The sequence below is a fragment of the Lissotriton vulgaris genome, unplaced genomic scaffold (assembly GCF_964263255.1).
Source record: "Lissotriton vulgaris unplaced genomic scaffold, aLisVul1.2 SCAFFOLD_1067, whole genome shotgun sequence".
Taxonomy (NCBI): domain Eukaryota; kingdom Metazoa; phylum Chordata; class Amphibia; order Caudata; family Salamandridae; genus Lissotriton; species Lissotriton vulgaris.
In genome coordinates, this window is record NW_028243062.1 from 447,175 (window position 1) to 472,481 (window position 25,307).

General features: G+C 46.4%; 1 protein-coding gene across 3 annotated transcripts in view; it reads left to right on the top strand.

Annotated features, from left to right (window-relative positions):
- Positions 1-25,307, top strand: part of LOC147668719 (vascular endothelial growth factor A-like) — a 298,705-nt gene that overhangs the window by 207,008 nt on the left and 66,390 nt on the right. For all 3 annotated transcript variants that reach the window (XM_086948483.1, XM_086948481.1, XM_086948482.1), the window contains exons 2-3: positions 4,075-4,108; positions 17,455-17,651. In XM_086948483.1, the coding sequence (XP_086804609.1) occupies positions 4,075-4,108; positions 17,455-17,651 (231 nt within the window). The remainder of the gene's footprint in view (positions 1-4,074; positions 4,109-17,454; positions 17,652-25,307) is intronic.

The window sequence follows — 25,307 nt, forward strand, 5'->3', positions numbered from 1 at the left end:
TGAAGGGTGCAAACCATGCGCTGCACAACGCTCTTCAGTCTCAGGATGTGATGAGGTGCTGAGAGGTGCAAACCATGTGCTGCAAGGGTGTGATGAGGTGCTGAAGGGTGCAAACCATGTGCTGCACAGACGCTTTTCAGTCTCAGGGTGTGATGAGGTGCTGAGAGGTGCAAACCATGTGCTGCACAAGCGCTCTTCAGTCTCAGGGTGTGGTGAGGTGCTGAGAGGTACAAACCATGTGCTGCACAAGCGCTCTTCAGTCTCAGGGTGGGATGAGTGGTGCAAACTATGTCCTGCACGGGTGCTTTTCAGTCTCAGGATGTGATGAGGTGCTGAGAGGTGCAAATCATGTGCTGCAAGGGTGTTCTTCAATCTCAGGGTGTGATGAGGTGCTGAAGGGTGCAAACCATGTGCTGCACAGACGCGCTTCAGTCTCAGGGTGTGATGAGGTGCTGAAAGGTGCAAACCATGTGCTGCACAAGCGCTCTTCCGTCTCAGGGTGGGATGAGGGGTGCAAACCATGTGCTGCACGAGTGCTCTTCAGTCTCAACGTGTGATGCGGTGCTGAAGGGTACAAACCATGTGCTGCACAGACGCTCTTCAGTCTCAGGGTGTGACGAGGTGCTGAGAGGTGCAAACCATGTGCTGCACAAGCGATCTTCAGTCTCAGGGTGGGATGAGTGGTACAAACCATGTCCTGCACGGGTGCTCTTCAGTCTCAGGGTGTAATGAGGTTGTTATATTTCATATCGGTACGCTAATATAGGTCCAGGGAAAATCATACACTTTCCCTACATCAGCTCTCGTTATTTCATATGAACGAGCCTTATAAGGACAGAACTCCAAATAAGGACAGAATGCCTTATACGGACCTTATGCCTTATAAGGACTGCACCATTTTATGGACTAAACCTTTCACCTAGTTCCATGCCGAGGGTGGGTTTTCCCCAATCAATATTGCTAAGACGTCATCCTTAGCTCATATGAATAATAGATGAGTATACTCTCCAGGGGCTTACTACACCTCTCCCATCAACGCACAAGGTTTAATCCCCAATGTTATCCTCATACTGAACAATGGGTAACACACGTACATAGGCTGTATAAATACAGCACCTCTTGCTATTAGAAGGCAGGAGTGAACCGCAACTTCAAGGCTGACACACTGACCAGAGATGCTGCAGCTCCGGCATGCCATCTCTCCCACTGACAGTGGTCTAACAATCCCTTGTGGGGTATACAGCTCAAGTCCAAGACCAAGTCCCACACTCTCACTATTCAGGTATGGGGGTTTGACTAAAGCCTGGTGGGATTCTTGGCTCTTAGGCTTATGGGCTCTTAAACTTAGGCTCTATAGCACTTACTCACATGCTAGGTACACTTAGGTACATCTAGGCAGGCATCTTAGGAGTACACACTTTATTTTATAAATGCTTTTTATATTCATGTATATGTTCATGACTGTTGCAAAATGGTAGAACAATACTATTCCTTCTTATTCACTGTACTGCTGGTTCTATATCTGTGCTACTGTGTTACAGTCGTAACAGCGAACTTATTCTACTTGAGTGGAGCTACTGTACAATAAATTCTTATTGTAAACATGCTCGACTGTTTCTTCTCTGTATCTCTCTGAGAGCAAAAACAAGCAAGCACGAGTGACTGGGTGAAAAAGTAATATATTGTTTCCACGATTCTGAGGTTACCAGAACTAATCTCTCTGATAATAGGAGAGTGTAATGGCACTGCGAGCTAGCTAATGCAAACCATAGGCTAACATATGCGGTGGGGGTGTATGGAGTCATTCTGCCACCAGACCCACGGTATACGTTATCTGTAAACGTAGTAGGTCCTGCATGACAGGGTACTTTTGGGACTACGCTACAAGGTGCTGAGGGGTACAACCCTTGTTCTGAACGGGTGCTCTTCATTCACACGGTGTGATGAGGTGCAAACCATGTGTTGCACAGGTCTTCTTCAGTCTCAGGGTGTGATGAGGTGCTGAGGGGTGCAAACCATGTGCTGCATGGGCGCTCTGGAGTCGCAGAGTGTGATGAGGTGCTGATGGGTGCAAACCATGTGCTGCACAGGCGCTTTTCAGTCTCAGGGTGTGGTGAGGTGCTGAGAGGTACAAACTGTGCGCAGCGCTGCACAGGTGCTCTTCAGTCTCAGGGTGTGGTGAGGTGCTGAGAGGTACAAACCATGCGCAGCGCTGCACAGGTGCTCTTCAGTCTCAGGGTGTGAGGCAGTCCCGGCTCTAGAATTTTTTCTTTGGGTTGGCCGTAAAGAAGCCTGGGTGGACCATGGAGATGAGTGGGTACTGGCCAAAAAACAACAAACTATTTAATCGATCTGATATTTTAGGCATTGGCATCTGTCTGCACTTGACATTTTTGACACAATAATCAGCACCCAAAGAGCATCATAATTTGCTTTCTTTCATGTGTTTCCAACTTTGGGGAAAGAAAGGGATGCTATTTGTCACTCCTGGTCATGTGCAGCAGCAGAAATGTTTCTGCTGCCTTAAAGAGCCACTTTACAGCTTTCCATGTTTTTAAAAAACTTAGGCAGCTTTTTACTTTGCAAAGTATTGAAGGTTATGCATTTTCAGGATATCCATGCTGGTCATTTGAGCATCATAACAGCTAATAAGCACTGCTAACTTCACACCTCTCCCCAGGCCTGAAAGTAGCTATATAATACTGTTAATCATTCAAATAAACGATAAGGGAGACATAATGACGGCACCCCCTGTGAAACTTAAAGGTGAAAAACGCTTGTTTTTCAGTTCTGAATGGCCTTGGGTGGGCCAGGGTATTCATTGGGTGGGCTTGACCCACCCTCTAGAACCGGTCCTGGTGTGATGAGGTGCTGAGGGGTGCAAACCATGTGCTACACCAGCGCTCTTGAGTCTCAGGGGGGTGTAATGAGGTGCTGAAGGGTGCAAACCATGTGCTACACGAGTGCTCTTCAGTCTCAGGGTGTGATGAGGGGTGCAAACCATGTGCTACACCAGCGCTCTTGAGTCTCAGGGGGGTGTAATGAGGTGCTGAGGGGTGCAAACCATGTGCTACACCAGCGCTCTTCAGTCTCTGGATGTGATGAGGGGTGCAAACCATGTGCTACACCAGCGCTCTTGAGTCTCAGGGGGGTGTAATGAGGTGCTGAGGGGTGCAAACCATGTGCTACACCAGCGCTCTTGAGTCTCAGGGGGGTGTAATGAGGTGCTGAAGGGTGCAAACCATGTACTGCACAAGTGCTCTTCGGTCTCAGGGTGTGATGAGGGGTGCAAACCATGTGCTACACCAGCGCTCTTGAGTCTCAGGGGGGTGTAATGAGGTGTTGAGGGGTGCAAACCATGTGCTGCACAAGCGCTCTTCAGTCTCTGGATGTGATGAGGGGTGCAAACCATGTGCTACACCAGCGCTCTTGAGTCTCAGGGGGGTGTAATGAGGTGCTGAGGGGTGCAAACCATGTGCTACACCAGCGCTCTTGAGTCTCAGGGGGGTGTAATGAGGTGCTGAAGGGTGCAAACCATGTACTGCACAAGTGCTCTTCAGTCTCAGGGTGTGATGAGGGGTGCAAACCATGTGCTACACGAGTGCTCTCAGTCGCAGGGTACGATGAGGTGTTGAGGGGTGCAAACCATGTGCTGCACAAGCGCTCTTCAGTCTCTGGATGTGATGAGGTGCTGAGGGGTGCAAACCATGTGCTGCACAAGTGCTCTTCAGTCGCAAGGTATGATGAGGTGCTGAGTGGTGCAAACCCCGTGCTGGACGGGTGCTCTTCAGTCTCAGGGTGTGATGAGGTGCTGAGGGGTGCAACCCATGTGCTGCACAGGTGCTCTTCAGTCTCAGGGTGTGATGAGGTGCTGAGGGGTGCAAACCCCATGCTGGACGGGTGCTCTTCAGTCTCAGGGTGTGATGAGGTACTCGAGGTGATTGTGGTCTCCAACCCTGTGTATGAAGGGATATTCAGTGATGCACACGATACGGCGCGTGCGCAGTGTAGTTGCGGGCACTATTGGGTCTCATGTATTCATCTAACAGTTTTTTGTTTTCCTTCTTCTTTCAGCCGCCGTGGGAGGAGACGCACAGAGCGGGAGAAGGTATGTCGCCTGGGTCATTGCACATACACTATAGAGATGTGGATTTGGGGGAAAAGAGAGCTGGGGTGAACAGTAGAGAGGAGTCTTTTCATGAGCCTCTGTTTTATGGAGTGGTGCGTGTCTGTCCGTTTCCGTTTACGGTGGATCTTTGGCAAACTGGGAATAAAATACATTAGGATATGTTGCATCATCAAAAACGATACCACAGACTTTATAAACTTAAATATAAAACATTGCAAAATGGAAAGTTAAGAGAGCAGCAGAGATGTGAAATTACGGGGCAGGGCGCATCCGACACCTGAAACGAGCCTGGATTGTCTTTTCATGAGTACCGGACCCTAGTCCGGCGGCCGGTGTGTCTCCAGGGCAGCCCCCGGTGTCCCTCTCTGCTCTTGCCTCTCCCCGTGCACGCGGCCTCATACGCGCCTGGAATGCTCGGGGTTTATCAGGGTTCACATCGGCCTTATCTCTCTGAACCTGGAGTCACTGACTTCCCTGCGCCCGCGTCCCTGCTGCTCCTGGGCGTCTGGGCGGCACCTGCCGGGGCGGCGGGGATGTTTGTTCGAGGAAGGGTGCGGGGGAAGGAGGGGTGCTGGGCGTCAGCCTGGTGCCAGGACTCGCGCCTTCATCTGACACGTTTTCACTGATGCGCGGCAGGGCCGGATTGGGGTGAAAAATTGGCCCAGTCCTCCCAAAAAAGTGGCCCACAATTGCAGTTCGCAAAAATTCGTGCCGAAAAAGGTGATTTCTTCTTTTCCGTTTCGAGTCAGATTTGGTTTTCAATTGCAAAGTTATTTCAAACATTTCTGTTTCAGGTTTTTTTCTCTCATTTCCTTGCATGGTATTTGAATGAAACCACTAACCTCAGTCCGAGAAAACTGTCAGCAGGCACTTGAGGTTTGTCTGTCTGGTCTTTGTGACCTGCTGTGGGGGGACAAAAGCCTCCTCCCCACACCGACGACGTGTTAATTGCACTGCTCAAAAGACACCTCTCTCAAAGGCTCACTGACACGTCCTGGGGCCCGGATGGAAGGAGGTGCACCACGTGACACCCTATTGTCATATTGCAAATAACAATACATTGGGCCTAATATGTGGCCTGCTCAGACTACCTCTCACCTGAAGCTGCAGCTCTATGGGGAAAATCAGCCCAGGTATATGGAGTTGCTGGATCCACAGACAAAAAAAAACGGCCAATAACTCGTCACAACGTCCACCCACCCCGCCGGCCACATGCTCGACCCAGTCTTCTCCTCAAGCCTGAATGTCTCCGTCAGCCACACCACCGAATTCCTCTGGATCGACCACCGCTGCATCCACTTCACCTTCCAGAAACCCACCACACACCACCGCACCCAACAGATCCCCAGCCGCTGCTGGAGCAAAATCACCGAAGACCAACTACACGCAAACCTCGCTCTCAGCCCACCCACCGAACCCTCCAACACGATGACGCTGCCCACAGCCTCAGACTCTGGATCGAGGACTGCGCCAACAGCCTTGCCCGCTGAAGAAACCCCCCACAGAGACACCAGCAAGAGGGCCAACTGGTTCACCCCAGAACTCCTAGCCTCCAAGCAAGCCTGCTGGAAACTAGAGAAGAAATGGCACAGTGAACAAACTCTAGACAGCCACGCAGCACACAAGGACGCCATCCGCAACCACCACCATCTCATCAGGGTGGCCAAGAGGACCTCCTTCAAAGACCGCCTCAACAACAATGCACACAATAGCAAGGAGCTCTTCAACATAGTGAAGGAACTCTCCAACCCCAGCTCCAACACCAACAACATCCCGCCGTCGCAAGCCCTGTGCGACTCCCTCGCCACCTTCTTCCACCGCAAGATAGCAGACATCCACAACAGCTTCAACACCCAGACAGCCTCAACAGACAGCAACACAACAGACCACACGGCACACCATCGACCATGTCCCCCTGCTAGCCTGGGCCAGCGTGAGCATCGATGACACCATCAAGACCATGCACACAATCCACTCCGGCTCTCCGTCAGACCCATTTCCGCACCACGTCTTCAACAGAGCAAGCAGCTCCATCGTACCCCACCTGCGCAACGTCATCAATCTCTCCCTCGAGACTGCGACCTTCATAGAGATCTGGAAACACGCAGAGATCAACGCCCTACTCAAAAAACCTAAGGCAGACCCAAGAGACCTCAAGAACTTCCGGCCCATCTCTCTGCTCCCCTTTCCGGCAAAGGTAATCGAGAAAACCGTCAACAGACAGCTAACCCGATACCTCGAAGAAAACAGAATCCTGGATCCTTCCCAGTCAGGGTTCTGCAGCAACCACAGCACCAAGATTGCCCTCCTCGCCGCCACCAACGACATCAGGACCCTGCTGGACAACGGCCAGACCGCAGCACTCATCCTCCTAGACCTCTCTGCCGCTTTCGACACAGTCTACCACCGCACACTACGCACACGTCTCCACACCGCAGGGATCCGAGACAAGGCTCTGGATTGGACCACCTCCTTCCTCTCCGGCAGAACCCAGAGAAGAAGCCTCTCTGGGTTCCTCTCATTCCACTCCAAAGCCTCCAAAATCATCTGCAGCGTACACCAGGGATCCTCCCTCAGTCCGACGCTGTTCAACATGTACATGGCCCCACTCGCACACGTAGCCCGACAGCACAATCTCAACATAATCTCCTACGCCAACGACACTCAGCTGATCCTCTGCCTCACCAAGGACCCTATCAGCGCCAAAGCCAACCTCCACGAAGGAATGAAGGCAGTCGCCGACTGGATGAAGACCAGCCGTCTGAAGCTGAACTCAGACAAGACCGAGATCTTCACTCTCGGCTCCAACCCTTCAGCCTGGGATGACTCCTGGTGGCCGACGGCACTGGGGGCAGCCCCAACACCCTCCGACCACGCACGCAACGTGGGAATCATCCTCGACTCAACTCTCTCAATGACCAAGCAAGTCAATGCCTCCTCCTCCTGCTTCAACACCCTCTGCATGCTCCGCAAGATCTACAGATGGATCCCGACAGATGCAAGAAAGAGTCACCCAGGCCCTCATCAGCAGCAGACTCGACTACGGAAACGCCCTTTACGCGGGAGCCCCGACCAAGCTCATCAAACGACTACAACGCATCCAAAATGCTTCGACACGACTGATCCTTGACGTTCCACGCCACGGCCACATCATCCCCCACCTGAGAAACCTGCACTGGCTCCCCGTCAACAAGAGGATATCCTTCAAGCTCCTCACTCACACACACAAGGCACTCCACAAGACCGGCCCAGCCTACCTCAACAGACAGCTCTCCTGCTACATCCCCAACCGCCAGCTACGCTCCGCCGACCTCTCACTCGCCACCGTCCCGTGCATCCAAAGAACAACCACCAGTGGGAGATCCTTCTCCAACCTCGCCGCCAAGACATGGAACACCCTCCCACTGAGCCTACGACAGACCCAAGACCTGCTGACCGTCAGGAGGATACTCAAGACCTGGCTGTTCGATCAGTAGCGCCTCCCCCCAAGCGCCTTGAGACCCTCGCCGGTATGTAGTGCGCTTTACAAATGATTGATTGATTGATTGATACTCTGCCACAGGCCCCTCAAGCACCGGCTGATTTCCCGCCATGCCAATCCAACCCTGATGTGCAATGTGATGCACAGGAGGAAAAGCGGATTTATCTGTAACTGTTGTTCGCCAGCATTCACATGCATGCAAGGATGCTCGCCCACATTGGGAGTGTGATGCCAGCCAGATTGAAATAAACCTCCCTCCAAGCCAGTACTGACACTGCAAAGTGCTGACTTTTACGTGATAGGCCGGTGCATTCTGGGTGTGATAGTCTTGTTAGAGTGTCGTTAAACTAACCCCCCTGAAATCAATAACTTGTAGATAAAAAGGTCAGGGCTGGAGACAGTGTCCAAAATAACCTGGAGTGAGGTGGTCTCCCTACTTCCAAACATGTTTTTTATTACCTCTACCTGATATTCTTACCTGTTTGGAGCCTATGTGGGAAGTGCTTTCATGTTGTGTGTGATGACCACAGAGGTGTGGTTAGGCGTGTTGTGGGAAGCAGTGTATGGCGGTGTGACGAGTGAGGGTATGCTATGGGCCTATGCACCCAAAAGAGGGTGTGATCAAACAAGGCCCAATAAGCCATCGGTCAACATGCTCCAAACAGAGATGCTGTCAAATGAGTCGTAGGATAACAAAAAGGACAAGAATGGGAATTGGTGACACAGGTAATCACGTGAACCATTTTATTCTTACATATTTGGGGGAACAAAGACATTTATTCTTCTGCTGTGGTAAAATCTATTGTCACAACTTTTACTTTTTGGTGGAGCATCAGCCAAAAGGTTTCACCCCCTTTGGCATGTTTGCCTGTGCTTTCTCAAGGCCGAAAATGACCATGGAACCCACATTGAGCCATCTGTAATGTAATAACAAGCAGAAATAAGACAAATTAAATAAACAATATAAAACAGTCTGTATTTCTCATGCAGAGATGGGCCATGGCTTTGATAAATGTCAAAGCTGAAGATTTCCCTGCAGAGGTGATGAGATGGTGAAGTCGTGTCTAAATCTCAGATAGAACAAAAATTATCAGATGCACAGATAAGGGCATAGGTGAACAGCCAAACAGGTTTAGGCAAGGAAGATTTCCCAGCAGCAAAGAAAGGCCCTTGAACAGATGTGGTTTCCCTGCTACACGTCTACGAAACGACTCTGGGAAGAGGTTTTGGTCACACCGGAGTCTATGGCCCTCCTTGTGACTTGGGCGCTAATTAATTTGGGTGCAAATTGGGCACCCATCATTTCTGTCAGCACCATTTTCTCCTTGGTCTAAATCTTGCAGGTAAATTCTGCAAAAGTTTACATTTGCGCATCTCAGAACAGGGCAACATACACACAATTAGCACATTATCCCCATTCTGAGATATGAAACTTGAAATGCTGCCCTAATTTCGCACCCATTAATTACCACACAGCCATGGCGGTGCAGATTCCTGATGCACAGTTACCACATCAGATTTGCGTCGAAGTGGTAATGGGGGCCTAAGTGTAAATTCTGCGCCATTTTCAGATCAGGGTTAGGTTTTTCTTGGAGTTTAGTATTCAGTTCTAAAGTTTGCTATGCCTTGGCACTCAGAATATGTTTTAGCTCTTCACCCCCGCTGGATCTTGCTCACAGCAAGCAATACCACTTAATTAGGGTGCCACCCCCCCCAAAACTTTCCCACACTGCACTGGGCAGGGCATTGCTGAAAAGGGCACCCCAGTGAGCCCAAAAGCTTCATACTGAAAGCATATTTATATGGCAAATTAATCATGGTCTGGTATGACCGTCTCAGTGGTGTTCTCCTGGATCTTCAGAATGTATTAAATTTTTGGAGAATTTTATTGAGTGTGTAAATGACCTATGGTAAAAGAGGGCTTATAGCGATAGTGCTGACTATTTGAAAACAAGCATTGGTAAAGCCGAATGGTTTAGCTTTTTTTTTTTTACTAGCGAAGGTTCACAGAGACACGCAAAATCAGAGACATTTTAAGGCATGGGCAAAGTGGGCTCTCGCCCAGGGCCCCAGCCTTTCAGGGGGGGCTGATAGAGCCAGCTCTGTTCTGCAGAGTCTTGTCCTGATGACCTTGAAAGATTCTTAAATAGATTGTTTTAAATACTGTTCTCCTTAAATGTATTTTTAATGTGGGTGATGTGTGAGAGGCTACAACGGACATTTTGCAGAGAAATGTTGTGTTTATGTTTCATGCAACATCCATAAACAAATTATTTTAGATAAAAATGACCTCTCATATGAGAAATTGGAGTCACAGAGATTATTTGCAGTAATATTAATGAGCTGCGGCTGTGTTACAATATTAAATAATGAGCTGCGACTGTATTACAATATTAATAATGAGCTGCAGCTGTGTTACAATATTAAAAAACTACGTCACTATCCCTGAATATTAAATGTAAACATATTTAGAATTTGAACGAGGGCGCCTGTGCACTGTCAGTGACCTGGCCAAAGAGTGGATGTATATAGAGCTCAAATTGGAGCATAACTTCAAAGCTGTTCCGTACAGGGGCTCCAAAAATACGTTTGGCCCAGGGCCCCCAAATCCTTAAGATGCCCCTGCGCAAAATGTATGCGCACAGTAACACAAACGTATACAGGCAGAGAGGAAGACAGTTAAGAGGCATCCAACAGCACTTACTCCAGAGGGCACTTCTCACAATATTTATCCCTAACAACACTCAAGTGCAATCTGGTAGTTTCAGTTCACAAAATTACTTCTCACTCTTTTTGGCGTAATTGTATAAATCTTTTACAACCGTTGATATCCTAAGGCATCACTTTTACTTTTTATTTCATTTGTTTGCTCTCATTGTTAATATGTTTTGAAATTCTCGCTTCTACCTTGAGAAATCTCATGACACCAGCCTTTCACAGTATTTATTGCTCATCATAAGAGCTTATCTCTTTACCTTTGTCAGTGTGCCGTCTCTCCAGCTATTTCCTCAATGCAGGCAGCACAATATCATGCAAAACAAAGTGTACCTAAAGCTGTTTAAAAAAGAACCTCACTCCATACTTATCAGGTGTTGGTCTCTAATGTGGCGTAGTGTATCCTGCTGGTTGTAGTTAAGAGTTTTCGTTTTTAGTTCTTTGCAGTCAGTGTTAATATCTTTTACTAAACAGAATAGTTTAAAAATATATATTTTTAAATTAAATATGCTCAAAATATCTTAAAGGATTTCAGGATAAAGAGATATATAGTACCCTAGCTCCAATCCAACATTATGCACACTAATAACTAAACAAATAATTTAAGATGCATTACTCTATTTAAAAGCCTATGAAAAATTGGAAGATTGATAAGATTTCAGGTTAAAAGGTTCTATTCTATTGAACTAATATTGTAAAACTGCATTCATTGGGAGAGCATGGGTCATGTTTACTATTCTAAGTACATTCTAACAAATAATGTGAAAAGTGAATATATTGGGAGCAGATTTAATAGTCTAAGTCCAGTCTAACAGACATTGTGGTATGCCCCTACATTGGGCCAGCCAGCTCTACTATTCTAACTCCACTATAACAAACACTGGGGAAAATGCAAACATGATGGGGGACAAAGGGTTTAAAAGACAAGTAAACAAATTGAAAACAATAAAAGAAGATATTCAATTAAAATTAATGTATACAAATGTTTAAAAAACTACCCACTATAATCCTGGTAAACCCCACTACCTAAAACTAAAACTTAATTAGAAACTAAAACATGTATTAACCATGTAAACAAATAACATATAAAAATCAAATGAATCAATTCAAGTTCATTAATATATACATTGTAAAAAGGCACTACCCATTCAGTCCCTCAATCAAACCAAGAACCTGGAAATGATATACATTGATATAATATTTGTTAAAAAGAAATTTTAAAACGTACACAATAACATAAGTTATGGAATAAAAATATAATTCAATACAACAAAGCGACAAGATACAAATGACATAATAGTAACCTGTATATTAAATTTCGATATTTTTTAAAAAACAAGTAAAAGGTTATTATGAGGAGACTGATTGTTCATGGCAGCTGATTGTATTTCAATTGCACTGAGCTACCTGTGCACGTGAAGCGAAGGCATCTTACCATTCATCCCCCTGGAACATCTGTACAACCAGTGTTTGCGTATGTGTGTAGCCATCTTGACAACCAGCATGCTGCTGTCCTTTCTGGGCAGAGGGACTATACATATGGTCTACTGTGAGCCAGTTTCTGTTTGGCACAGTACCAGAGTTCTCTACCCTCGCCCCACACAATTGTTGTTTTAGACATCACCTTTCAAAAAGAAGAGCTTGACAAAGAAAGTTGGGGAGCAATCCTCTTTTCTTGACCGGTTGGTGCCACCCCCTCTTGCTCTACAAAGGCCATGGAAGATGCGTTCTGCCAAGATTTGAAGAGTTTTAGAAAGTTGAAGCAAGCAGGGTCTCTGGTTGGCCATGGCTTTCCTGGCTACCTGGCTATAGTTATATTTCATCTGATATTCAGAAGGTGACTCTGCTTCAGAATAGAAACCGGCATCTAGAGAGTAGCACGCTCTGATCAGGTGGACAAAGAGCAAGATCCCACTTGCGGAAGCCTGTGTCGAGGTTGCCTTAAAGGAGTGGCTGCCCAGGAGCCATGAGGACTCTACAGTCTACACCCTGCCAAGCCATGACGGATCCTGCAAGCAGGACGTCTAGGACCTGCAGAGAAGCATTCCAGAATTCCAAGTGTGTTGAGTATAGCCCAGCTTAGACCAGTCCAGTACCAACCGGGACCTTGAGACAGCCCACCCCTGCCCCTTCATATCCCCAGCGGGGCACAGGGGGTTTTCGTCTTCACTAGAGCCTTAGAGCAGTGTACCACCGTCGGTGGTCTGTCACTTTGATTCTGGAGACTTTTGAGTTTTCCCACTAACCCCATACAATTCCGCAAATACTATGATTTGAATGTGTAATTGGAACCTAACTCCCAGTATTCGTGCTCTCCTCCTTACTAGTGCCTCTTTGGTACTGTTGAGTGATCCTGGCAATTCAAATCTTGACAGTAGCCAGACATTTTCAGTGGGCATGCCTGTGACGTTTTGTACCACTGGAGGATGTACTTTAGGTGCTAGCCCAATGCAAGAACTAGTAGTTCTCCACTGCTGATGTTTGATTGCGAGACCAGTTTCGATGTCCGCTAGTCTCCCCTGAACTCTGTCCCGTCGTGGAGTTCGCCTAACAAAACGTTTAGTATCCAGTTAATTAGACACAGATATCTTGTAGAATAGCACTAAAAAACATGGGTTTGGATAATGAATGCGATTCCTGCTCTTTATTTTTGGTGGAGGGCTTTTGATAACTTGAAATTTGAATCCTTTTACTCAGTTCTCAGCCACTTGCACTAAAAAAGAGTTGGTTTTACTTGCACAAAAATGCTTAGCAACTACAGCAGACATACATAGCATAGTCAACTTATACATTTCATAGCAGTGTGTCTGGTGCCCCTCAACCGCCATTTACTGACTTAGTAAACACACCCTGTAGAAAGCCTGAGAACACAAAAAACTGCAGAGAACACCCAAACTCTTCACCATAACATAATATTAGCCCAGGACTTTTTGTTATTTGCATTGTAGCTCTTACCTAAGTATGTTCGGGGTTTGTATTTGTATTAGAGGTCGTATTTCATTCCCAGTAGTGTTGATACTATTTTGTTTTCAGTGTTGTTATTAATTGTACCTCTAACCCAATGATGTTTTTTTCAAATGGTCCTCACTGGGTATTGAGCGTTAGCATGCATTTGCGTGCTTCAGATAGCTGCCAAGTTCCTAACCCTCTAGCACCTTACTCGGTCAACTACCCCTTGGAGAGTCAAGCATACAAAGGGAGTAATCTGTTTTTCCAGTTGGAGTGCATTAGTACATGAGTATATGGCATACCAGTGGTGAATGGTAGCAGCTACCATGGATAGTGCTCAATAACCACTGACTTCCCCAGGCTCCACACAGCGGCGTAACACAGGCACCTGCAGCCCCGAGGACATGGGGGACCTTCACTCCTTCAGGGGCCTCCCATCCTTTAAGGGTGGGCCCATTCATCCCAAGGACGATAAATATCAGTGAGGTATCAGTAATACGGGGGACCTTCTTCACATTCTGCAAGGGGCCCCATCATTTTGCATTACACCACTGGTGCCACAAAGTACATGTGCAGGCACTGTGGGACGAAGACCGGCCAATGTCATATTCTGGCATTTTTCATTTCTCCCTGAAGTTTCCTCCACTTATATTTGGAAGTCACATCCGGGTAACCCCTAATCCAAGGGACCACCTGTGCATCAACTCCTCTCCTCCTGGCGTAGCCTATCACTAGCCCTGGCAAGGGAGACTGTAATAGGGTAACCACACCCTTCTTCTCAAATGCTCAACTTTACTGTAAGGTTGTGATGGCAATACATACAGACCGACTTCCTTGTATGATAGGCCCACAACCCAACCCCGAGGATTTGAGAACCTGAAACTTGGGTGTGCCACAGTGCCATATAAATCAGCATGGCATGCCTTTAACACAATGAATGGATGCTTGCCCCCAGAAACAACACAATCAACCTCTCCCACTCTCCTCTTCCGGTTTTGCTTTCTGGAGAATTCATCAAGTTTCCCCCAGGCAACTCTATGGTTTAGGAGACTGCAACTCCTCCAAGGCTCTACCTGCTGGGAGCAGAACAAGCCTCAGCATACCTCCACCCAGGCCATCTGCACTGGCTCAATCCAGAATGCATGCCTCGGGCGCCGCAGGGAAGGGGACACCCTTTAAGGGCCACAAGCATGACTAGCTGGCAGTAAGGCTATGAAAATCTTATTTGTTGTTAGCGACAATGGGTAGCGAGATCACCTTCCCCAAACTGGGAACAGAATGTAGAGTCCCACTCCATCAGTCTGAAGAGTTATATTAATCTGTGGTGCGTCCTGTACTGCTGCAGGCTGGCGCCCTTGAGGCCAGATACCAAGTTTTTAGCTCCGCTGAACGTCCTTCTGCCTGGAGTGGTTGCCCATGAGAAGGTCCCAGGACTGGAAGAGGTGTGCCAGAGTTCCCAGATGCCCCAGATACAACACCTCCACAGGACAATGGAGAACAGCAACACCAGTGATCAAAGTGCAGGTGATCTGACCTCCAGTACTGGTGGCTCTAAATGCCTGTCAGGCTTGCTGCTTTGCACCTCACCTCACCTCCCCTATCTTCTCTGCGACTGTGTTGAGCCACTCTATCATTCCTGGTGCAAGCTCTTTTGTCAGGCTTAGCCTTAGACCAGGGTGCTAAGAGAGTATCTGAACCGAGTAGCAGCTAGAGCATCACCCCACTGAGCTGGTCAAAAAGGAAAAAACAAAATGATAACTCATTGTTATTATCTTTTTATTTCCGTCCTTGCTCAGCTGGGGCAGGTGGGTCTGCTCTCCTCGCAGGGCAGGGGAGAAGTTTTTTGCCCACTCCAGGTGCGCAAGACGCTTTGGCCGGCCGTCTCAGGCCGGCCAAACCATCATGTGCACTTTGCATGTTCTGCACCCAGGCTGCATTTCAGCCTGGGTGCAGAACACGCCCAGCCTCCCCTTTCCTAGCTGAGCACCGAACTACGGCGCTGAGATGGCTATGGGGAGCCTGGTTGCTTCCTGTTTCCTGCCCTGGAAGCAGGTGAAGAGGACCGAGAGGTGGCGGCGGCAGCACACAGGTAAGTGTTTCATAGTTTTTCTTCTCATTCTCTTCTCTCTTGAGCATCACCTCATCCATCCAACATGCACACAACCCCTCTTTGATGACTTCAACCTTCCAGACCTGTACTGGTGAACAAGCCCTGGAGTACAGCATAAACTTCAATATTAAATACTTCTGCAGCGCTATCTATGTTGCGGAACTGTTCTAGCACAACATTGGCTCAATGTTTCTTTAAGAGGCATTAAGCTCAACCATACAATCTAAGGGTTGATTCCATTCCTGATCTCTTGGGTGGATCCTGTAGTATATACATACCTGGTCCAATACTACGTCACCCTTCTTCGCCCATATTGAACTACCTGCAAGAGAGAAGAGGCAAACTAACACTTGGCCACCAAACGTAGATTGTCCCTTGAGAATTCTGAAGAGAACCCTATGATCTATAGTATTGGAACCTGTTGAGATAGCTAACACCACCATTGTCCAGTATGTGGGAAGTGCACGCACAGATTACCAGAGGGTAATTTCTCTGTACAGTGATACTTCCTAAATCCAGATTCCCAAGGCATGGGAAATTGACTGTACACTATTGCTGCAGACAGCTGGTTTATCAAACAGTACCACGAGGGCTTACAGACGAAAGGCAAGACGTAAACGGACTGATAATATGCCAGCTCTGGAGAGTCTAATGTCTTGTCCTTTAGCAAAGGCGTTCATGCGCCTTTACGCAACTACTATAATCCTAAAGGTGAATGTTGAGTTTTTAATGTCCTGCTAAAATCCTTATTATACAATTCTTTTTTTCTATGAAGTGGTGTTATCTCTTTCTCAACAAGTAGGCCTCAACCCTGCCACAATTTCCAAGAGGTCTTCTATAAAGTAAAATAAAAGAAGTCCATGGTTCATGTGCCCTAGAAGCTAAATGTGTCGCCAACTCCACAAGCAATGTTTAGTTCTTGCATAGACACAGCTTTAGGTGCCACGTTAGTTTCATGTTTACCAAAAAAATAAAAAAGCATACATAGATGCCTGTCGGCCTTTCATCCATTGATCTGTTCAAATGTCATTCACATTTTGTTTCTGCCCAGCACTTCGAAGAGCATGTGGCAAAGGGTCCACTCACTTCATTTATTGACTCTCCAGCACTTTGAGATGTGACATTTTGCCTGATCACATGTTGACAGTTGCCAGAAAAGGAGTGCACTTGGGTGCCAGGGTGGTGTGCATGAGCTATATTTTGAGACTTTCTTTGCATATTGTATCTATTTACATACAAAAATAAAAATTGCAAGCTTGCCAAGGCCAGACCTGTTGGCTTTGCCAGTGCTTGTTAAGTGATGGTCTTTCTGCCTATTCATATTTCTTTGGCATCAGTGATCAGATTTCTATGCTGATCTCGCTAGGCAGTGATCTGTTTATTTAATTGGGGTTTCAAGTACCTACGTGTGTTTACCTCGACACTCTAATTTTAATATTGTGAGGATGTTTACATCAGCGACTTGGTTTTGGTCTCAGAGGGGATCCTGTATGAATTGTTACTTTTGCGGCTGACACGTAACTAATTACCAACTCATTAACCCCTGTCCTCGCTCTCAGCGGGGCAGCTTGCATTTCATCTATAAGTGAGTGGTTTGATAGCCCCAGGGTCACACTTTTCGGAGAGCATCTGTAGGTCCTCTCCATACCCCTCTCTCGCTCTGTCTTCGCTACCTCCTCGTGCTGTTCCTTTCCTCATTGTTCTACTCCTGATCATTTCCTCTCAATCCACTTCCTTAACTGGATCTCAGCTTTGAACTCCAATTAGTCCAGCTGTCTCTTCCCACTCTCCTTTTTCACTTTCTTCTCTCACTTCTATTTCTGCCTTATCTTCCCCTTTCATCCCTAACAATTTACCTTCTTTTGCTATCTCTTTCTTTTTGTAAAGGCTAACCTTTCTCCACTCACTCCTTTTTCTGCCACTGTCTCATTTCCCCTGTTCCTCTCTTTTTCTGCCTCTGTTTCCTCTCACTTTCCCTTGATGTTCTTAGGGATTCACACAACTGATTCCCATGACAGCACCTGGTAGATAACAGTTGGTTGGGCCTTTTTTGTGTCTTTGCTCTTCCAGTGGTCAAGTGGATTGACGTGTACAACCGCAGCTACTGCCAGCCGAAGGAGCAGCTGGTGGACATTGGATCCGAGTACCCAGAGGAGGTGGAGCACATCTTCCGGCCATCCTGCGTACCCCTTCGCCGATGCGCTGGCTGCTGCGTAGACGAGGAACTTGAGTGCGCGGCCACCAAGATGCACGTCGTGATCATGCAGGTGAGTCTTCCACTCTCAGCATCCCATTCCACATCCCACGTTGTTGCACCTCTGGCACTTGACTTGTATTCCTCGCGGACACCCTTTGTAGGACAGAATATGCACAGAAGGGAAGCAGATTGCCTGACTCCTACTACTTCTGGGTGGTCCACTGCAGCAGGGCAAAGAACTTGAATATCATGCTGTCCAGGCAACACTGCATCACAACAGCTGCTTCCACTAGTTTGTGGGGTATTCCATCTGTTACTTTGTCATTTCACAATCATAAGTCACCCGCCATGCATCAGACGGCTCCTCGAGATGGCGGTGAGAAGAACCTCACGTAATAATAGCAGACCATTAAAAATCAAGACTGAAAGGGTGGGTTTAATAATTAAAAGGGACATTCAGGCTAGAGTGCGTCATAAGAGAGATTTTCAGGAACATGACCATCACTGTTTCTTCCCCTGTACATCCCCTAACAATGTGCTTTATGAATAATCACCAAATCAATCAATCCTTTGTATGTGTAAATGTTCACGGTTAGAGAGTTACTCCCAAATGTAAATTTGGTCATTCTGCGTGACACTGAGGGTTTATAAGGGAATTATCATACCATTGTGCCAACAATCCTCACGTTTCAATAAAGGAAAAATGATCCAAGTATTGAAAGGTCAAAGGAAGCATGTATCTGATTGGACAGTAATAACACCATCGCTCACCTTTTCTAATATATTTTGCATGGATGGAATATTTATCTTGTAATTATTGTCTTATCTTACTGAATCCAGGACAGCTGAAATGGTTGAATTTCAAAAGATGATAACCCCTGACTAGAAATGTCCCTAATACACGTCAGTGGCTGCAGGTTCAGCTATAGAAGATAAAAAAAAATACATTCTTGACAGGCAACCTCCTTGTTTGTGCGTGCTGCTCTCAAACGTCCTTGCATAGTGTGTCACGACTTGTGGACATGCTGAGTGACGTATAGTGTAACCCGGGTATGCTGGTGTGTCCATCTTTTCATTGGCACTCGGCATTTAATAGTTGTAATATTTCCACTCGCGACTCCCAGGAACACTGGGCAGTTGTAATTTACAACTCATCCTTTTTGAGGCCAAAATTGCTGCTCTCCTTGTAACCAGTATTCTCTTAAGAATCTTCTAAATGCACCTTCTTAACTCCTTCCTTGCATATGGTACAGGATATTGAGGGGTTAATCTAAATATTGATGACCAAAATGTAAGCACTGAAGGAATATCTAGGTAAATATAGGTTTAATACACACATATTCACACACTCACACTCACTCTCTTTCAAGAACAGAAAATCTTTCCTAACCGTATATATATATATACATAGATGCTATTTTGGCTGTGATATACTTATAGGACAATACTAACATACAACCCTTTCCTCTGAGGTGGGTCCACCTTCCGAGAAGGCAGTCTGTTGCGAGTTGATACTCCAAAAAAAAAAAAAAAAAAGAAACCCTGCACACTTCCCTCTTCAGGCGATGACCATAAAAGAGGTACCCTCCCTCACCACATCCTTAAAGTGGCTTTTCTGCAGCCACTCGAGCAGTCCTTGGTTTTTAGGTCTCGCCTAAGCCATCGCGTTAGCGATGCTTTGACGAGATATAAAAGTAGGGGCTTTCAAAAGTGCTCCCAAAGTGCGGATCGGGTACAGTGCATGTGCGCCGCGCGCGCGCACCATTTGTCCGCCTGCAGCCTTTGGGAGCACTTTCGCAGCCATTTTGATGATCTCAGTGAGCCGCGTGGCCACTGAGAACATCAAAGTGGCCGCTAAAGTGCTCACCATTTGCCACCCCTCCCTTATCCCACTTCCTGCTTGCTAAAACGGTTGTTGAACAAAAAGCTCGGATTGTCTGAAGTTTCCCCAGAGCATGGGACCGCTTTACGACTCTGCCTTTGATTTGCAAATTGGGGAGGGAGCACCTCACAAAATAAACGCTGTTTCCAGGTTCAAGCTTTTCTCTGATGAAATAATGCATTCTAGGTGCTCTAGTCTTGGTTTGCTTCATTACACTATCACACAGGAAACGTATGTTTAATCGGGTGAAACCTCGTGATAAAAAACAGACCCGCAATGGAATGGAACTACATGATTAACGCACACAGCACAGCTTACTGTGTAGATTGCTTGCATTCGCGGACAATGTAGCTCATAGAGTTTACTGCACAGCGCTAATTTTGGATGCATGTTAAGGGTGACGATTTCAGCCAGTCTGGGCTTTTCGTGAAGGAGAAATATAGCTTTCAAGCACATATTGCTCTCTGCTCACCATCCTCCTCCTTCAGCATAAGCCAGTAACCCCCTGCACGTGTTCTGCATCAATACACCTTTAAATCCCCCATAAAACCCCCAGGCTCGGGCGCGTCTGCAGAGCCCCTTTTCCCGGTTGCTCTCAGGGTCTTAGCTCCAATTATTTTCAGTATTGTTTTTTAATGCTCTTTCCGATAAGAGAGAACCTGTTCCTTTCCATAAAGTGACGTATTGTGCTCCTGATATGGGGGGAGGGAAGCGTGGGCCCAGCTGGTCCCAGTTACGACCATCCTGCTGGGATTAGCGTAGGGTGTGCTGGAGACCCTGCCTTCTCTCGGGTTACACTACTGCCCCTCTCCAGAGCCATTACTGTGGCCTGCCCTGATGTCAAAGAGAAGCGTGATTCAGTGGAGTGACTGTGCTCTTAGTACCTGTGCACAATGGAGGCGTTATTACCACAAGTCAGACAGACAGCCGTTACTCGAGGATATATCTTCGCGAGGGAGTCTGGTTCTATATTACGACCTTAACTGGGGGAACCAGGTTCGAGTCTCGGCGTAGGCTCAAAATCCTGTGATTCTGGGCAAATCACTTTCACTCCCCGTGCCTACCAAAACGAATTTGTCATTGTGTAATGTAACCGGCGCTCATATAAAGCGCTCCACTACCTTCCGGTCGAGTTCACGCTATATAAAAACTGCAAAAAAAGAAATCGTTGTTATAATTATATTAGCCTAATCGGCTGAATGGTAGTACACTATCACCCACAATGCGTTAGGATGCTGCATGAAAGCCTATATGTTTAAATAGTGTGCACCATGACATGAAGTGGAATCAGCATCATATTCGGGGTTCATATATTTTCCTTGAATTAGGCCCTATGGTACTCATTATGCCACTGGCTTGGGACAGATAAGGTGTTCTGAATCCTGTGGTAATTCTCTGCCTTCTATATAACTGCCAAGTTTTTCCGGGCCACGTATAATGTGCTGCTCTAGGCCAGTTTTTTTTCCTTTGAATTCTAGGACTTGTAGTTCTGTTTTATTATGGAACAAACAAGACTACAAGTCCCAGAGTTCAAATGAAAAACAGAACTGGGCAGCACATCACATATGGACCTGGGAAGCTTGGCAGGGCTGCTACACAATGTTTTTTAATTGTTTTTATACAATACTTCATTCGACATGTTTGCTATCTCTAATTGCTGCAAATAACGTGATACTCAGGATGTCCACTGAAGAAAGGATAGGGAAACAGTCTATGTTAACCCCCACCTCAACTGAAACTCAGGAAAGAGATCTGTGCTCTGGTCTTTTTATGCAAAACATTGGGTGCTCAGATGGCAAATTAATTTGTTTGGTGAATTCACACTGGATCTTACTTAGTGTGAGCCTATTAATGGCATAGCTTTGTCAAAAGAAATGTTTTGGGCCTGGACTACAGACTGCTTTTGCTGTCTGTTGACAGATCTATTGTTACTAATACATAACATTTATTCAGGGTAGGACTTTGAGTCAGCCTGTTGCTGACTGGAAGGCACTGTTGTCTATCTCGGCTGTCTCTTTTGTTCAATGGTTTTCTTCCCTAATCTTGTGTTTTTTCCACTCAGGAGTATTTCACACACAAACACAACACAATCACACCCACACCCACATACACACCCACACACACAAACAAATCAACACCGACACACACAAACACCCACAAACACACACACAATTACATCCAGACACACAAACACAACCACAAACTAGACACAACCACACACACAATCACACCCACACACAACAACACACAACACCGCACACTACCACAACACACAATCACACACACACACAACCACACACACATACAAACAAATCAACACCGACACACACACACAAACACACAACCACACACAAAACACCACACACAACCACAAACACAATCACACACACACAAAAACACACACAAAAACACACAACCACCCACAACTAGACACAACCACACACACAAGCACACCCACACACACAAGCACACACAATCACACAGACACACACACAACCACACACACACACACACAAATCAACACCAACACACACAAACAACCACAAATACACACAACCAGTCAGACACACAACCACACACAAACCCACACAACACCACACACGACCACACACGACCACACACACAACCACACACAACCACATACACACAACCACACCGACCACACAATCACAAACACACACACACACACAAACACACACCACACACACACAAACACACACCACACACACACACTACACCCACAACAACAAAAACACACACCCACATAACCAAACCCACACCAACACAAAATCGAAAACACACAACCAATTACAACCACAAAAAAAAAAAGCACACACAATCACACACAACCAAACACAATACCACAAACAAATACAAACACACACAAGCACACAACCACACACGCAACTACTACAACCATAAACAACCACACACAAAACACCCACAAACACAACCACACACACAACCACACACACATAATCACACACACAATCACACACACACAACACCCAACCAAACAACAACCACACACACCATCACACACACAATCATTCTATGTCACATTAAAAGTCACATTAAAAGTAACACAGGTAATAACAACATAACAGTTAGCTCTCCCCAGTGTGAAGCGTGTTTCATCCGCCAAACTGTCTTGGAGGTCTACATTACATACGCCCTTAAAGTGAACCACCCACTGCTGTTCCAAGATAGGATGGCTGATGGCTATGTAAAATAAAGCTTGTTAATCACCCTCCAGAAGAGAATGCTATCTTTCAATTAGCACGCCTGAGCTAATAACATCTGTTTACCATTCATAAGAACTATTTTATAGTCTTTCAAACATTTCACAACAAGATCCTTCTCTCTCGGGGACTGTTTGAGAGTAACTTTCAGGAGGCGAAAACACTTTGAACAGGCTTGGTCAAACCATCTAGGGTGGTCAGAGTTAGACTTAGTTGTTGGAACCGGAAGCAGGGTTGCAATCTTCCACGCAATCCCTGCGAATACCTTTAAAATCGCCTCATCCAAGATACCCAGGTCCAGACAAGTGGAGATCTCCTGCTAGCACTTGCTAAAGAGCCACACATTAAACGCCTTGGATCCACAAGAGACCATTTTAGCCTTCTCCCTTGATCTACCATGGTGGCTACGGCCTGTATCGCTGGTATTGGATTGGCTCTTCACTTAACACCCCCAATATAACAAACCAAAGGATTATTATCGCCGAAGGGGCTGCACATTATATTAAAACTTGGGATAAAGAGAAACAGAAGAGCTGAAACAAATATAAAATCTGTAATTAACACACAACCCCTCCACAACCACACACACATAACCACGCACACAACCACACACACAACCCCACATACAACCACACATACAACCACAGACAACCACACACATAACCACACACACAACCACACCGTCAGTGCACACTTTCACCAGACACAGACACCATCAGTTGTCACTGCACGCTTTCACCGGGCACAAACACCACCAACCGTCAGTGCACGCTTCCACCAGGCACAAACACGACCAACCGTCAGTGCACGCTTCCACCAGGCACACACCACCAGACGTCAGTGCATGCTTTCACCAGGCACACACACACCACCAGACGTCGGTACACGCTTTCACCAGGCACACACACACCACCAGCCATCAGTGCACGCTTTCACCAGGCACACACACACCACCAGCTGTCAGTGCACGCTTTCACCAGGCACACTCCACCAGCCGTCAGTGCACGCTTTCACCAGGCACTCACACCACCAGCCGTCAGTGGACGCTCTCACCAGGTACTCACACCACCAGCCGTCAGTGCACACTTCTACCAGGCACACACACCACCAGCCGGCAGTGCACACTTCCACCAGGCACACACCCCACCAGCCATCAGTGCACAATTTCTACAGGTACACACACCACCAGCCATCAGTGCACACATCAATTGTTAATGCATCCACAATTAACTATTGTAGCAATCGCAGTATGGCGCACTTTACTTTTAATCATATTCATCTAAAGCGCAGCATGCCACCATTGCTACAAAAAAAAACTGTGTGTAGGTTCAAGGCTGCATCCTCTATTAATGCTAGTTGAATGCTTCAATCTTATCTGTGTGACCTGGTCGATCATTTCAACAATGTGTGTCTTAGCCTACACGTATGGCCATGCCGCTGATGGAGCGGCATCTGCCGTTTGTCTTACAGGCAATTGTAAGACATAATACAGTGGTATATCCCCAAAGAGAAAGGAATGAGACGACGGAGGGGATGACGAGGTCATTCCTGGCTCCTTTGTCAGGGATCTTTATTACTTCCTTCTCCCAGTACCTACGCCACACACTCCCTTTTAGACGTGTTTGGGCCTCCATACCAGGATTAGGTGAATGTGTGAGCCTCTTTCATGGCCTTCATCTTTCAGATGAGGGTTTAAGGAGGAAGTATCTGTGTTCTCATTTATTTGGACCAGTGAATGGCAATTTGGTGCCTGTACCGTGAAATAAACTCAGCCCACAGTGAAGGTCACAGGAGCAATAAGGCAAATTCGGAGCAATTACTATTATCAGTAACTAATCCGAGCATTATAATCTAGAATATGGAGCATGACAGCCCCGGCGTCCTGAGAATTTTACCAAAGAGAAATATTTATGCATCTGGGTTCACCGTAGCAAAGTCTTCTTCGAGCTAGCCATAAGAGAGGATATTACAATGCCTTTGATTTGAGATTTTATATATATATATATATATATATATATATATATATATATATATATATATATATATATATAACAACACAAAAATTCCGGTTGACACTCAGTCACGTTCACGGGTGGGTCGGCGTAGGGCTACCGGTCACCCAATACATCCACAAGGTACCTTTATCCGTTAGAATAAAATGTCGCCGACACTCAGAAAGTTGCTGTGCACGATAGAATTTTAATAAGGCAGGAAAACAACGCGTTTCGCTTTACAGCTTGCTCACGTTCACAAAGTGAATCACCAAACAATTGTCCTTTTACGGTTTCTCTGAATCTAGAAAGAGGACAAACCACCAAGTGTATAAAAACATAGGTAACTTCATGGCAGATATGTTTTAAGGAGCAAAAAGAGTTGTGCGCATATTGCATCCACGATGCAAATTAAGGTTATCGTCATGAACGAAATATAAGTAAATGACAGAAAAAGCCAAGCAAAACACAAAAATATAGTTGTTAATTTCATGTGAATCTAGCGTTCAGCTCATTGATTATGTGATACAAAATCTCAAAGCTCAGATTCTGAAAACTGACAGGCACCACAGCACCCTACGATGGTGCGCTGCGTGACAGGGAGGAAGCAG